The sequence below is a fragment of the Daphnia magna genome, unplaced genomic scaffold (genome assembly GCF_020631705.1).
Source record: "Daphnia magna isolate NIES unplaced genomic scaffold, ASM2063170v1.1 Dm_contigs021, whole genome shotgun sequence".
NCBI classification, from domain to species: domain Eukaryota; kingdom Metazoa; phylum Arthropoda; class Branchiopoda; order Diplostraca; family Daphniidae; genus Daphnia; species Daphnia magna.
The window spans coordinates 1,884,793-1,897,650 of NW_025533118.1; the positions used below are offsets into that span (position 1 = coordinate 1,884,793).

The 12,858-nt window shown below is 38.5% G+C and overlaps 1 protein-coding gene, 1 long non-coding RNA gene and 1 pseudogene across 4 annotated transcripts; 1 reads left to right on the forward strand and 2 right to left on the reverse strand.

Annotated features, from left to right (window-relative positions):
- The first annotated feature begins 558 nt into the window (after positions 1–558).
- LOC123477392 lies at positions 559–1,554 on the forward strand. Its single transcript, XR_006652591.1, has 2 exons — positions 559–696; positions 992–1,554. It is a non-coding gene; the product is annotated as an uncharacterized LOC123477392 (long non-coding RNA).
- LOC123477391 lies at positions 1,540–2,943 on the reverse strand. Of its 3 annotated transcripts, XR_006652590.1 has the most exons (4): positions 2,584–2,943; positions 2,335–2,480; positions 2,143–2,251; positions 1,540–2,069 (listed from the first exon to the last, which is right to left on the reverse strand). XR_006652590.1 is itself a non-coding variant. In XM_045180725.1 (3 exons), the coding sequence occupies exons 1-3, from the start codon at positions 2,632–2,634 to the stop codon at positions 2,014–2,016; spliced, it is 462 nt and encodes a 153-aa protein (XP_045036660.1). In that variant the 5' UTR covers positions 2,635–2,943; the 3' UTR covers positions 1,540–2,013. The 3 variants fall into 3 exon arrangements, 2 of the variants coding, with proteins under 2 accessions (XP_045036660.1, XP_045036659.1); XM_045180725.1 differs by having other exon boundaries at positions 1,540–2,066; positions 2,335–2,943; XM_045180724.1 differs by having other exon boundaries at positions 2,335–2,939.
- A 4,530-nt stretch (positions 2,944–7,473) lies between these two features.
- On the reverse strand, positions 7,474–12,725 carry LOC123477449 (annotated as a pseudogene).
- Positions 12,726–12,858: the final 133 nt, after the last annotated feature.

Here is a 12,858-nt window from a genome sequence, read left to right on the forward strand (position 1 = left end):
GTAACAATGATTTTTTGTCACAAAAAAAAAATTTCATTTCAATTTATGGATATACACTTATAGTTAGTCCACTTATAACACACCTATTTGCCCACTTATTACCATAAGTAAGTGTACGTATTTCTGTACACTTAAGCCCACTAAACACCTAAGTGGATATACACACTTAATTTTTAGTGTACCCATAGGTGTACCAGTACACTTATTAGTGTACACACACACTTATAGGTGGGGACTTTCACGAAGCCCACTAGCTAGTGGGCTTAAGTGTACAGAAAACTTTTTACTGTGTAGGAACTATACTCTACTTTGTAAAAAAGATAACGTAAAAATATCCTTCCTGTAGCTAAATTTGAACCTTAAGTCTTATTTATGGCATTTAAGTAAAGCAAATTATATAAGTATACTTTAATTTCTAAAGTAAAGTATAGTTTTCTACTTGTTGATACACTACCACTTCAATTAGAACTTCAATGTTGCCAAACGTTGTAAAGCAATGTTACCTTTCTTATATGTAATTATGTATAAATAGGTTCTATACAGTGAGGCAGAGGTATAGAAACCTGGTACAGCCACTGCAAGAGAAACACCCCCTCTCGAAAATTTTTCCCAAACTTTTTTCCAAAAGCTAATATTGAAATCGAAAAGCGCTAAAAAATCACTTTTACCATTATTTTGACTGCCATCGGTTGAGTTGTACGTTCCGTTATACTTTAATCTAATCAGGAGCCAATAGAGATAAACTAGTTTGAAAATTCTTTTAATAGCCAGTTAACATTGTAAATTATACTATTGGGACAATTTTCAGATTATTTGGAATCATTTGTTCGGGTTCAAAACTATGCTTTCTTTGAAAATTTCCCCACAAACCAGACCCAGCGTTCAGGCGTAAGGGGGGCTAGTTGTCAGGACAATTTTTGGGGGAATTTATTTTTAATTTTTCAAGTTATTTTTTTATTATCAAACTATACACATCCAATTTATCTTCAAGATCAAACAGCACCTTACGACCACACACAATCCAGCCAGCAACAGTCATACCGAAAGTTTGAATCGGACATTGACTACCATGCTCAGAAAAACATCGGAACAAAGATGCCAGGATAATTGAAAAAATATTCTTCAAAAATTATGCTTCCCATACCGAACATCAATTCACTGTTCAACACTAGAAATTTCTTTTTTCTCCTTTATAGTAGAGACATTAAATTTCCGATTAAAAATAGACGCCATGCCCACACTTGTGGCCTCCCGATTTGACTATGTGGCATCTCTTTATGTAACGACTTTGAATCAGCTTCCAGCAAACTTGTGAAAAAAAAACAACGAGAGAAATCCAACAAATGAGCCATCGTTGACTACGAAGTGGGTAACAGAGTACTACTAGACGTAAAAGTCATTACGTATGTTTAATTCCAAGGACCTTCAGCATTGGTGTACGAAAAAAAAACTGTGGATATCAGTGACAACGCCCTAATCCCTAAGCGCGTTCTCACAATATATATATTCTCATATCTATGTAACAATACAATATCGCTATTTTATTTTCAAAAAGATTTATTTTTTCATTTTGCATGTATCGTGCGTTTACATCCTGTTTTACAGTTCAACCGATTCTTCATCACTTAATTCATCATCACAAGTTGTTTCGCTATCATAATCATCTTCTGAACTACTGTCAGTTTCATCAAGCATGTCGTGTAGATCTTCTGGTAAATATTCTTGAAAGAGGGATAGAGTGGATTCCAGCTTAGTTCCGGTTTTTCTTATTTCATTGGAAATAAGACAACGCTTAAGCGTTGTCGCTTCCCTTGTAAGCTTTCCCGTTGTAAGCTTCCCTCGGTCCAAAGGAGTAGAAGTGAAAGCGATGTCAATTTTGATTCCAGTGACTATTAAATTACTTTAATAATCAAATAATTATCAGGAGACTGAGCAGCAACTGGACATAAAGCTGAAACTAATGCAGTTTTAACTGGGATTGAATTAATTTTCAATGTTTTCCGAGCATTGAAATTAAATATCGGGAATAGAACTATCAGCAGTTGATGCTACAACTTCAGAAAACCCTGCTTTGAAGTATATAAAAAACAACATAAAATTGGAATGCAAAATTTAAAAAATGAAGCAAAGAATTATAATTACCAGGAGAGTGGGCCATAGTTGATAAAGTTGGATTAACATTAATTGGAGAAGTTTGGCCAACGTTACCTACCACATTTCCAGTGCATGAATTAGACACCTCAATGGTACTCTGGAATCCAATAATGAAGTAAATAACAAAGAAATAAAATCATGCATGTTTGAGTGTAAACGATGAAATATTTTAAAACTTACTTTATCAGGAAATCCATTATCTATTTGTTTAGTTGCTTTAGCAGAATTGACACAACATTTTTCATAAAATTTCTCCCCAAAATCATTGAAAATCAAAACATGATCTAAAGCAACATCTCCATAAGTATTACAGTATATTGGTGTATCTTGGGCGTTTGGAAAATGTATAAATATTATAATTTTATCCCGATAATTTTCTTTCAGAGTTTCGCAACGGCAAAAAATGTCATCTTTTAGGCGATTTTTTACCTTGTTTTGACTTAGGATTAGCTTTAGCTTTCTCTTTGAACACACCAACATTTGCTTGTTTGGCACCCTTTTGATAAAAAAATTAATTTAACTGATTAGACTGAATTGAGCATACGAGTATACACCAATATACAATAACACCAAACTTTTTATTTTTAATTTTGGAATACTATCTCCCATCACTAAATGACTGCTCCACCACTAGCTAATCAACCACGAGAAAGCAGACGACAGGGTGCTTTCCTTCTTCAGCGCCGTGGTGGTGACGGTTGGAATCTGTCCGGGAGAGCCAATCAGAATGCCGGAGAGGTGCTCCCTCACACAAACCGAGGTGGTGAGACGTCTCGCGGAGACCATGTTGAATTTACGACACCTTCAGCAGGAAAGGAATGGAGAGTAACTGAACTCCATCAGCAGTTCATCATACCGAAGACAGTTTAGTTTCAACTCAATCTGCCGAAACGAGATTCACCAAGCAAACAACTAAAAGGAAAGCAAAAAAAATCATACTTAACTCGGAGACTAACGAAAGCACAGACAACTAGCCCTCAACATTCCTCAACAAGAGAACAATAAAACGAATAAAAGGACTACTAGAAGAATGCTGCATGGAAAAGAGGCTTTCTGAAACGAAATAGGCCTACAGGACTATTAAACCTAGAAGAAGATTGAACAGACAGCTTTTCGAAAATTGCAACACAACAGTTCATTTCTCATAAAAGATGGCTTCTGCAACGATGACAAAACTTCCTTCAATCTAAACTTCTTTTTTCGCAAAGAGTTAACCAGATAAACAAAATCCGGGGAAAAGGTTTATGTGACTTCTCCGAAAAAAAAATCAACGAAATTTTTTAAAACTACCTTAAAGAATTCTCCTTCTCGTGTGAATGAATTTACAGAAATAAGAAAATTTGAATTGTAAGTAATCTCAGAGGTATTTTACCCACAATGATGAATATGTATTTTTAAGCTAAAGCAACAAGAATACAAAAAGAATACGGATACATGGACGTGAGTCCAATAGGGTAGCGGTACGTGGAAGTTGAGTCAAGTAATTTTATCTTACCGTGGTAGTACGGGTACGTGTGCAAACGTGAGAGAACGATAGAAGAAAAAAATTTAACGTCATATTTTCCCTCTTAACAGAAATGCGTTGTAGGGGTATGGCGACAGTAGAACATTAAGACAGTAGAACTCCAAAAACAGTAGAACTCCAAGACATTAGAACCCAACTTTTAAAAATATTTTTAAGAATTGTTGGTAAATCCGACAGTAGAACTCCAAAGACATTAGAACCCCACAAAAAAAATTAAAAATAACAAATAGCATGAGACAATAGAACTCTTCTGTCCGACAATAGCACTCCAATGCCCGACAACAGAACTCCAACGATTTTTATAAAATATCAAATGCCCGACAGTAGTAATCTAGCAACCGACATTAGAACTCTTTATGGTAAATTTTTTTTTTCCGGACTATAGAACTCCAATCATTTCAATATTGCATTATTTACCCGACAGTAGTACCCCGCCACCCGACAGTAGAACCCCACAACCCGACAGTACAACTAATATGATTTAAAAAATATATTTTTTTGTCTGACAATAGAACTCCAATACCTTAAATATGATATTTAATGCCCGACAGTAGAACTCCAACATCCGACAGTAGAACCCCGACACCCGACAGTAGAACCCCAACACCCGACAGTAAAACTCCACTGAATATTTAAATAATTATTACGGCCGACAGTAGAACTCCAAGACTTTATTTTTCATTTCAATAAAAGTCATAAAAGTAGGGATCGGCCACGATCACATTCTAATCGGGTACACCGCTAACGTTTACCGTTACAAATTAATCGGGGAAGTTTGACGGGGGAACTAATTAGGAAAGTAAACCGCTTCGCCATATGGTATATGGAGTGTTTCATTTGTACATTGTGGTAATACACTTTGTGTTCCAACGCTAGTGTAAATCCTATTACGATGACCCGGAATACCAATATCCTGAAAAATAGTTATTCTTTCGCCGTTAGGTATGCCTGCTCGGGCCATAGAGAAAGGTAGATATTTAAATTTTAAGGTGGCTTAAAATAAAGACGACGAAAGTGACGTAAATAATTAACTATGATTAGTTACGTGTGTAATAGTTTTCCGCATGTGACTGCGTAGACTATTAACGAAGAAGTTAGATTTTAATTCGAGTTTTGTATTTCCCGCATTTCTCTGCTACAACACACGGAGAGGAAGGATGTACGATGATGAAAGAACAGGACAGAAGAATGGTTGGTTTGATGAAAGGAATAACACACTAGTACACGTTAAGTGGGGAACAGTCTGTCAAAGAGTATCTCTGTTTTTTCTTCGTTAGTCGTATTTATTACCTCTCAGAGTGGCATTTTCTTGGAGGTCAAGTGAAGCGTTTTCTAGCGGTCAACTAAAGAAAGCGGTAACCTTGCCCTAGTGACAAGTAGGGGAATATTCTAGACTAGCTAGACGGGCAATCTGATTAAGAGTCACGAGTAGGGGTCTTTCTTGAGTTAACTTCCTGTATTGTTTTGTGACAATAACAAGTGTTATCCTGAGAAGTTGAACTCTCAAGGTTCTTTGTAAGTTAAGATATCGATTCTTTACATCAACCCCCCTCCTCTTTTGTTGCGTCTCGCAACAATCAGTCCCAGCTTCTGTATTTTAATTTCGTCGAATGATGTGTGAATCCTACGCTGATGACACGGGTACGACGTTTCAGTTTCCTGGATTAGACTTCGTCTATTTGTCGTGCTCCCGAGTTGAACCATTCAGCCGGCATATCCTTCGTGAGTATTATTACAGTACTTTTTTGTTTTTGTTTTTGTTTTTTGGGGGGTGCGTATACGTTTGATCTCTTTTACATTCTCCCTTGTAACTTCCTTTGACGACCCGTTTCTACTTAGGAGACGAAAAAATGGAACATGGTTGGAAAAGTGGACAATCTGACACCAGAAATTATGCTATTGAGTCTAGAAGTGGGTTTTAAGGAAAGTAAACAAATTGGAGCACATTGATTATAGGTACACAGCGGCGAAATTATTGTATTTATTATTGTAAGTCATCAAGCTCGTCTGGGAGGGTTGGCTTGATTTTCTTGTAGGAAGGATTCGGTTTCAGGTTGATTAGGGCGTTGGCGGTTTCGCTGCCTCTTCTTTCTGCGTGGGGGCTCTGTTGATCGTTCCGAGGCTGTGGATTTGGTTGAATATGAACTTCTGGTAGGAGGCATAAAGATTTGAATCGGCGGTGGTGTGGCTGTTGCAGTAATTGCTTCAAAATTTTCTGTCTCATCTTCGTCAGATTCTTCTTCCAGTTCTTCGTCTGACCTGTTATTGTTGGATTCGTCATCTGGTCTTGTTACTCTAAACCCAATGGTTCTTAGTTCTTCAAAGTCGACACATTCCTCATCACGCCATACCATACATTCAGTTAGCGCCTTTAACCGATTTAAATGGGTGAGTTGAGTTCTCGCGCCATTGTAGGAACGTATTTCTACAGTTCCGTTTGAGTGGACTTTAGAAATTCTGTATGGGCCTTGATATCTAGGATTGAGCTTTTTGCTCGTGCCTAACTTAGTCACTCATACGTCTAGTAGTACTCTGTCTCCTAGTTGAAAGTTGTTTTCTTTTGTTTTTTTGTCATATTGAATTTTTTGTCGAACCCTGGCGTCTAACAAATTCTGTCTAGCTAGTGCAAAATCTTCTCTTAAGCGTTTCATTGTTTGGCTTTTGTAATCCTGCGGAGTGATCAATTCTATTTCTGGGATTAAAAATCGATCAATGACCATGTTTGGATCTTTTGCCATTATTAAAAAATAGGGGCTCTCCATTGTAAAAGAGTGGACTGAATTCCTGTAGGCTGATGCAATTGCTCCCAATACTTCCTCCCAATGTTCGTAACCATCATCTATATATTTACGAATCATTTCTAGTACAGTTTTGTTGAAGCGCTCTGTCATACCATTCGATTGGGGATGATAGGCTGTCGTAGTCTTATGTTTCGTTTTCAATTCTTTACACAAACTGTTGAATAATTGGGAGGTAAAATTGGAGCCCCTATCAGTAATGATAATTTTGGGTGGGCCGTGATACAGTACAATCTTGTCCATCAGGGCCCAGCAAGTCGTTTCGGCCGTTTGGTTTGGCAACGCTACGACCTCTGTCCATTTTGAAAAAGCATCAGTCATTACCAGTACATATTTATTTCCGTTCAAGGATTCGGGTTTGATTGGCCCTAGAAAATCCATGCCTATAACTTCAAATGGGGCCGTCGCTATTTCAAGAGGATTCAGAAAAGCTCTGGTTACTACGCGTCTTTGTAATGCACAAACTTCACATGATTTGCAATAGTTTTTTATATCTTTTAACATGTCTGGCCAATAGAATTTGTCTCTAACTCTAAAGTATGTGCGTAGAAACGCTAGATGTCTTGCTAACAGAGAATCATGGTATTCTTTAACTACACTCTTTCTCAGGGAATAGGGCACAACGGTTTGCTCCTGTACATATTTTCTTCTTTTCTTTGAGGCAGGATAGAAATCCCTTCTCAGTACTCCGCTGTCGATTCGAAAAGTTCCTATTTCTTTCACCCAATCAGGGTTTTCTAATTCATCCATTTCTGAAAGGGTTCCTTCATTCAAATAGTTTATTATCTTTGCGCACAGCTCGTCTTTCTTCTGCTCTTCTATAATTTTTTTTGTAAAATCCGAACGTTCTTCGATTGCCACAACGCGAATACGAGAGAAGAAATCAGCGTTGTTGTTTTCTTTCCCAGGTTTATATCTAATCCTGTATTTTGCTGCAGATAACGCAATCGACCATCTTCCCAACCGACTATTCTCATCCTTGTGAGATTCCAGCCATTAGAGTGGTCTGTGATCACTAACGATCTCGAACATTTCATCCTGTATGTAGTGACGATATCTTTTTATCCCATAAACGATTGCTAATGCCTCGCGCAATATTGCTGAATAGTTACGTTCGGCATTGTTTAGATGTCTACTAGAATACGCAATGACCACTTCTTGAACATTCTGAATTTGGCTTAGGACCGCTCCAATACCGTAGTTACTGGCATCGGTAAAAATTAAAAATTCTTTGTTAAAATCAGGAAATGCAACAATAGGCGGCGTTATGAGACATTCGCGTAGTGTCTCAAAGGCTTTTTTCTCCTCTTCTCCCCATTCAAAATTACTGCTTTTACTTTCTTCCTTACATGTTACTGGTACTTTCTCCCGTTTCTTGTTAACTCTGTTCTTTGTTTTTTTGTAAGCTCGATTAGCGGGTGGGCTATATCTGCAAAAAATTTTATAAACCGTCTGTAATAAGATGCAAGTCCTAAGAATGATTGGGTTTCCACTACTGTTTTCGGCCTGTCATAATTTTTTAGTCGCTCAATTTTCTCGGGATCAGGAGTGATTCCACTTGCTGAGATGACATGTCCCAAATACTGCACAGATTCACACATAAATTTACATTTAGATAGGCCAAGTTTAAGATTAGCTTCTTTTAAAAGGTCAAAGATTCTCTCCAAGTTGAGAAGATGCTCCTCTTTGGTTTTCGAGAAAACTATTATATCATCTAGAGAGACTAAACAGATTTCGCCAATCACTGAGCGTAACACAAAGTTCATTAAACGTTGGAATGTCCCCGGCGCGTTCGTCAATCCGAATGCTAGCCGGTTCCACTCATACAAGTTGTTATCTACTATAAAAGCAGTTTTTTCCCTGGAACCACGGTCTACCAGGAGAGGTACCCAAACGCCATGGCAGCAGACTAATCAAGGGACTCAGAAGCTTCCCTAATTTGCCGTTAGGATCGCGGGCGTAGCTTGGTCCCAACTCTCCAAAGCTTGGCGGGTATACGAACTACGATCAATTGAATTTCGAAACATATGATATGGTTTGAAATACATTTCTCAATTTTTTTGCAATTATAACTGGGTTTTTATTGAAAGTTAAAAAAACTTGTAAAAGGTTACAATATCACATTTAGGAAATATGTTTGACAATTAAAGAAAATAATGTCGTAAATAAAGACATACGCAGGCAGCATTTCGATTTCGACTAGAATAATTCACAATTTCGATAATTTTCTTGACTGATGTCGTTGACTGGTTATCTTCGACACTTCCTCGTTCTTCTTCCACTTTGCTTGGAATCGAAAACGAATGACTACATATTCATATACAAGACTAGGGACAAGGGATTTTTTGTGGGCAGGGCAACAGATTGAGTAGATGGTAAAATGGGATGCTTTTTCAATAACCTTTTCTTCGTCTCTGGGAGCACGAAATTTTGTAATTTTTTCTTTACATCTGAGAAATCCTATAGAGCAACTCGTCACAAAGCACTTCACCATTTTGAAATACAAGAAAATTTAAATTAAAGGCATTAAAGGTGTGAAATCAGTTAAAAATTCAAAACGCACAACAAGATCTGTAAGACAGAACCACAGAACACCACGCAATGACAGACGCTTTACACACAGCTTGGGACCAAGCTACGCCCGCGTTCCATGCGGCATTTTGTGGAAGCTTCTAAGTCCCTTGATTATTCTGGCTGACGAAAGGGATACGGCGTTTGGGTACCTCTCCTGGTAGACCGTGCTGGAACTGTCATCCATTTCAATTTGCCAGTACCCTGACGCTAAATCAAGTGTGCTAAAGTACTGTTGTCCGTGAAGTAAGTCAAGAACGTCATCGATTCTTGGCAGCGGAAACGAGTCTTTTTTTGTTATCTGGTTTAGTTTTCTGTAATCTATGCACAATCTGATCCCCCCGCTTTTCTTTTTAACTAAAACTACAGGTGTGGCCCATGGAGACACGGACGGCTTTATTATTTTATTAACTAATAACTCTTGCAAAATACTTTCTAATTCCTTTTTATTGTTGTTGTGAATCCGATAGGGTCTTAATCGAATGGGCCCTTATCCTTCCGTGTTAATGTGGTCTTTAACTAGTCCTGTTTTCCCTAATTCGTCCGCTTTAGATGCAAACATTGTAATATTAGTTTTTAAAAATTCGACCAAAGAAGTTCGATCTGCTTCTGCTATTGTTAAGGGTAAGTTTTCGCTGAAATCTACATCGACAGGAGATTGTTCTTCTGTCTCACAAAAATTAATGTTTTCTTTTTTGTTCTTTCAAATACTATTCTTCCAATGACTTGAAATTTTGGAACAGTGATTGGTTCATTGGTTTCGTTAATTAAAACTACGGAAAAAACTGTTAAATCGTTAACACTGCAGACGAAGGGGTCCACTCGTAACCCACTGTGTAATTCCGGCCCTCTTTCTAAATAAAATGTAACATTCTGTGGAAGTTTCCCGCCTTCCCCATCGGATTCAACGACAGTGGCACTAAAGGGCTTGATCGTGATCCTGTTTTTTGTAATTATGACTGGCGCAGAGGCCGTGTCTTCCTTTGTTTCTTTGACACGGTATATTTTTCTCTCGCTCCCATCTACAATAAATTTGTGCTCGTAGAGCGCGTCTAAACCCAAGATACAATCTTCATTGATTCTATCTACGACAATGAACTCCTGCAGAAGATCATCGCCTAATACATTCATCTCGAGGTAACTGTCCCTCTTGTTCTAATTCTAGTGTTGTCTACACCGAAGAGTTCTACCGGGGCATCAGTAAGTTTTTGACTTGATTTCCGATTCGTTGCAAAATTTCCGTTTTTATTAAGCTTCTACCCGCACCACTATCCAAAAGAGCAAAAAAATTTACGTCACCGACTTGTAGCTTTAGTCGGGGTATTTTATTTTTTCTACTTTCTCTGACCTCATTAACATTTTGTCGGGGCTTTGGACAAGGCCCACCTTTGTTCCCAACATTGCAAAAGGTGGTTTTTAGTTTCCCTGGTCAAACGGGTTCAATTGACCTGCATTATTTTGTAGGAGTGGACCGTATGTTTGATTATGTTTCGGTTGCGAGTCTGGACATTCACGCTGCACATGCCCATTTTGTTTGCATTTAAAACATCTAGGACCCCCGGAGCCCCAACTACACATCGCCGTAAGATGTGTGTTCGTTTTGCAATATGCACAGTATTTTGGGCCTGGCGGGGTTTCCAACCCGCTTGGGTATTTCGGTCACTTTGGGATAGTTGTCTTTGTCCGAATAGACTTCCCGAATTTTGTTGTTGAGATCCTTGGGGGTTTTGTTCGAACTGACTAACGCAGTTCTGTGGTTGTTGGGATTGCGGGATGGACCGAGCTGGGAGAACAGCTTGAGCTTGGAATACTGGCTGGGGCTGGAAACCGGTTTGGGACTGAAAAACGGATTGAGGCTGAAAAGCGGTTTGGGGCTGAAAAGCAGGTTGTGAGCGAAAATTCGTTTGGGTCTGTGCTTGTACGACTTTATTCAATAGTTTAGCGGTTTTTTGGTTTTGTTGCATCAATTCACTCATTAATTTTTGATTGTTTTTTAACTTTGCTTCTAGTTCTGACAATTTCCCTTTTGTTTCGCTTGAAGAGATGGCATTTGAGTTTGATGCGACTGCATTAATGAATTCTACGTTTCGTCTTTCTAATTTAGCTTCGTTCAATACAGCCGCGCAATTTTCCGTGGCTTTTATCAAACTATCTAAATTTTTAAATTCTTTGAAGCTCATCCGTTCTCGAAGATTGGGTTTTAAACCCCCCCAAAATTTGTCCATTATCAGCTGTTCTCTCATTTCGAGGTCTACCCATTTACCCTCTTTCGTCGGGTAAGCAAACGAAAAAAGTTTTTGTATGCGACAAGCATAATCCCTAATTGATTCTTCAGGGTTGCGAATGCAATTGTTATATTCGGTCAAATAGATTTTTCTACTGTCTCCTCCATGGTACCGTTCTTGTAAGCATTGTTTTATTTTTGAGAAATCCTTTGCCTCTCTTGGATAGCGCAACTGGAAAGTCGTTACGCAGTCGGTCACCGAACCAAAAAGTTTGGAGCATAGCAACTTTATTTTCCTGCCTTCTTCAAACTCTGAAGTATTCATGACTGCATCAAAATGTTTGATCCAGTCCTCAAATTTCGTCGAACCTAATCCATTAAAAGCTGGCACTTGAGCAAGGAGGGAAACCGTTTGTTGTTGTTGATTTAACAATAGCTTTTGGCTTAAATAATAGCTTTGACTTGTATCTATTGGGCAAGATTTCTCGCTTGTTTTTTCTTTTTGCTCTTCCTTAATTTCGTTCATTGATTTAACTATCTGTTTTGCTGCGGCTTTGGCGCCCATGTGCGCTTCTTCCTTTGACGCCCCTCCCGCTTTCATGCAACGATACATGTGATCGTAGTGACTTTGATAATCCATTCTCAGTGTTTCTCCTACCATGAGTTTCTTCCCTGTCTGGATGGATTAGTCTAACGGTTTGTGATAGCTGGGGGCTATCGGCCTGTTTCTCTCTGTTTTTATTTCTTTTTCTTTTGCGCTTTTTTCTTTCCCTGGTCGACGGACTGGTTTTGCGTCCTCCTCCTCTGTTGACGCGAGATTTTCGTTATCTTTTTCGTCGTTCTCACTATCACGAGGGTTCTCGCTTTCGTTCTCCTCTTCTGTTGATGAATTTTTTTCTTCTCTCCCTTCTGTTTCGTTGCTTTCTGTAGTTTTTTGGGCCTGCTTACTCTCTTCTTCTTGATGCACTTGAGCTTTATGTTTGTTACGACTACTCCACCGAGTTGGTGGCTGTCCCTTAATATGTACTTTGCGTGCCTTTCTTTTCGGTTTCTTTAATTCTACCCGATCTTTATCTTCCTCGTCTATTTCAGGTAGATCTTCTTCTGATTCTGACTTTTCAATCTCTTTCTCTTCAACCTCAGATAGCTGCGGGTAAAGTCTCTCTGTAGGGGGAGGTGTTCGCCTTAATGCTTTCCCTTTTGAATTTTCCCAACGTGTGTCGTCTGTCGGTTGTTCGTCTTTTCCTGGCAATTCTTCTTCGGTTTCGTATTCTGTTTCTGAACTGCCTGTTTGATAGTCTTCCGACTCGCTATTTTCTGCCTCTTCTGGTTTTGTTTCTTTTACTTTTGGTGTTCGCTTAAATTGTTTAGGAGATAATGTATTCAAAACTGTTTTCCCTATGTTTTTTAGAAAGGCTGTTGTACCTAATTTCTCTTTAGGGGTTTCTGACATTCCACTAAAAAATGGCCGTCGGTTGACCGTCCTTTTGCCTTAGTTTTATACTTTCTTTTTGCTAAAAATGATTCAGGTTTTTTTTAACGATTGTAATTAGAGATTCGTGAAGCCCTCTTAAAGAGGCGTTGTG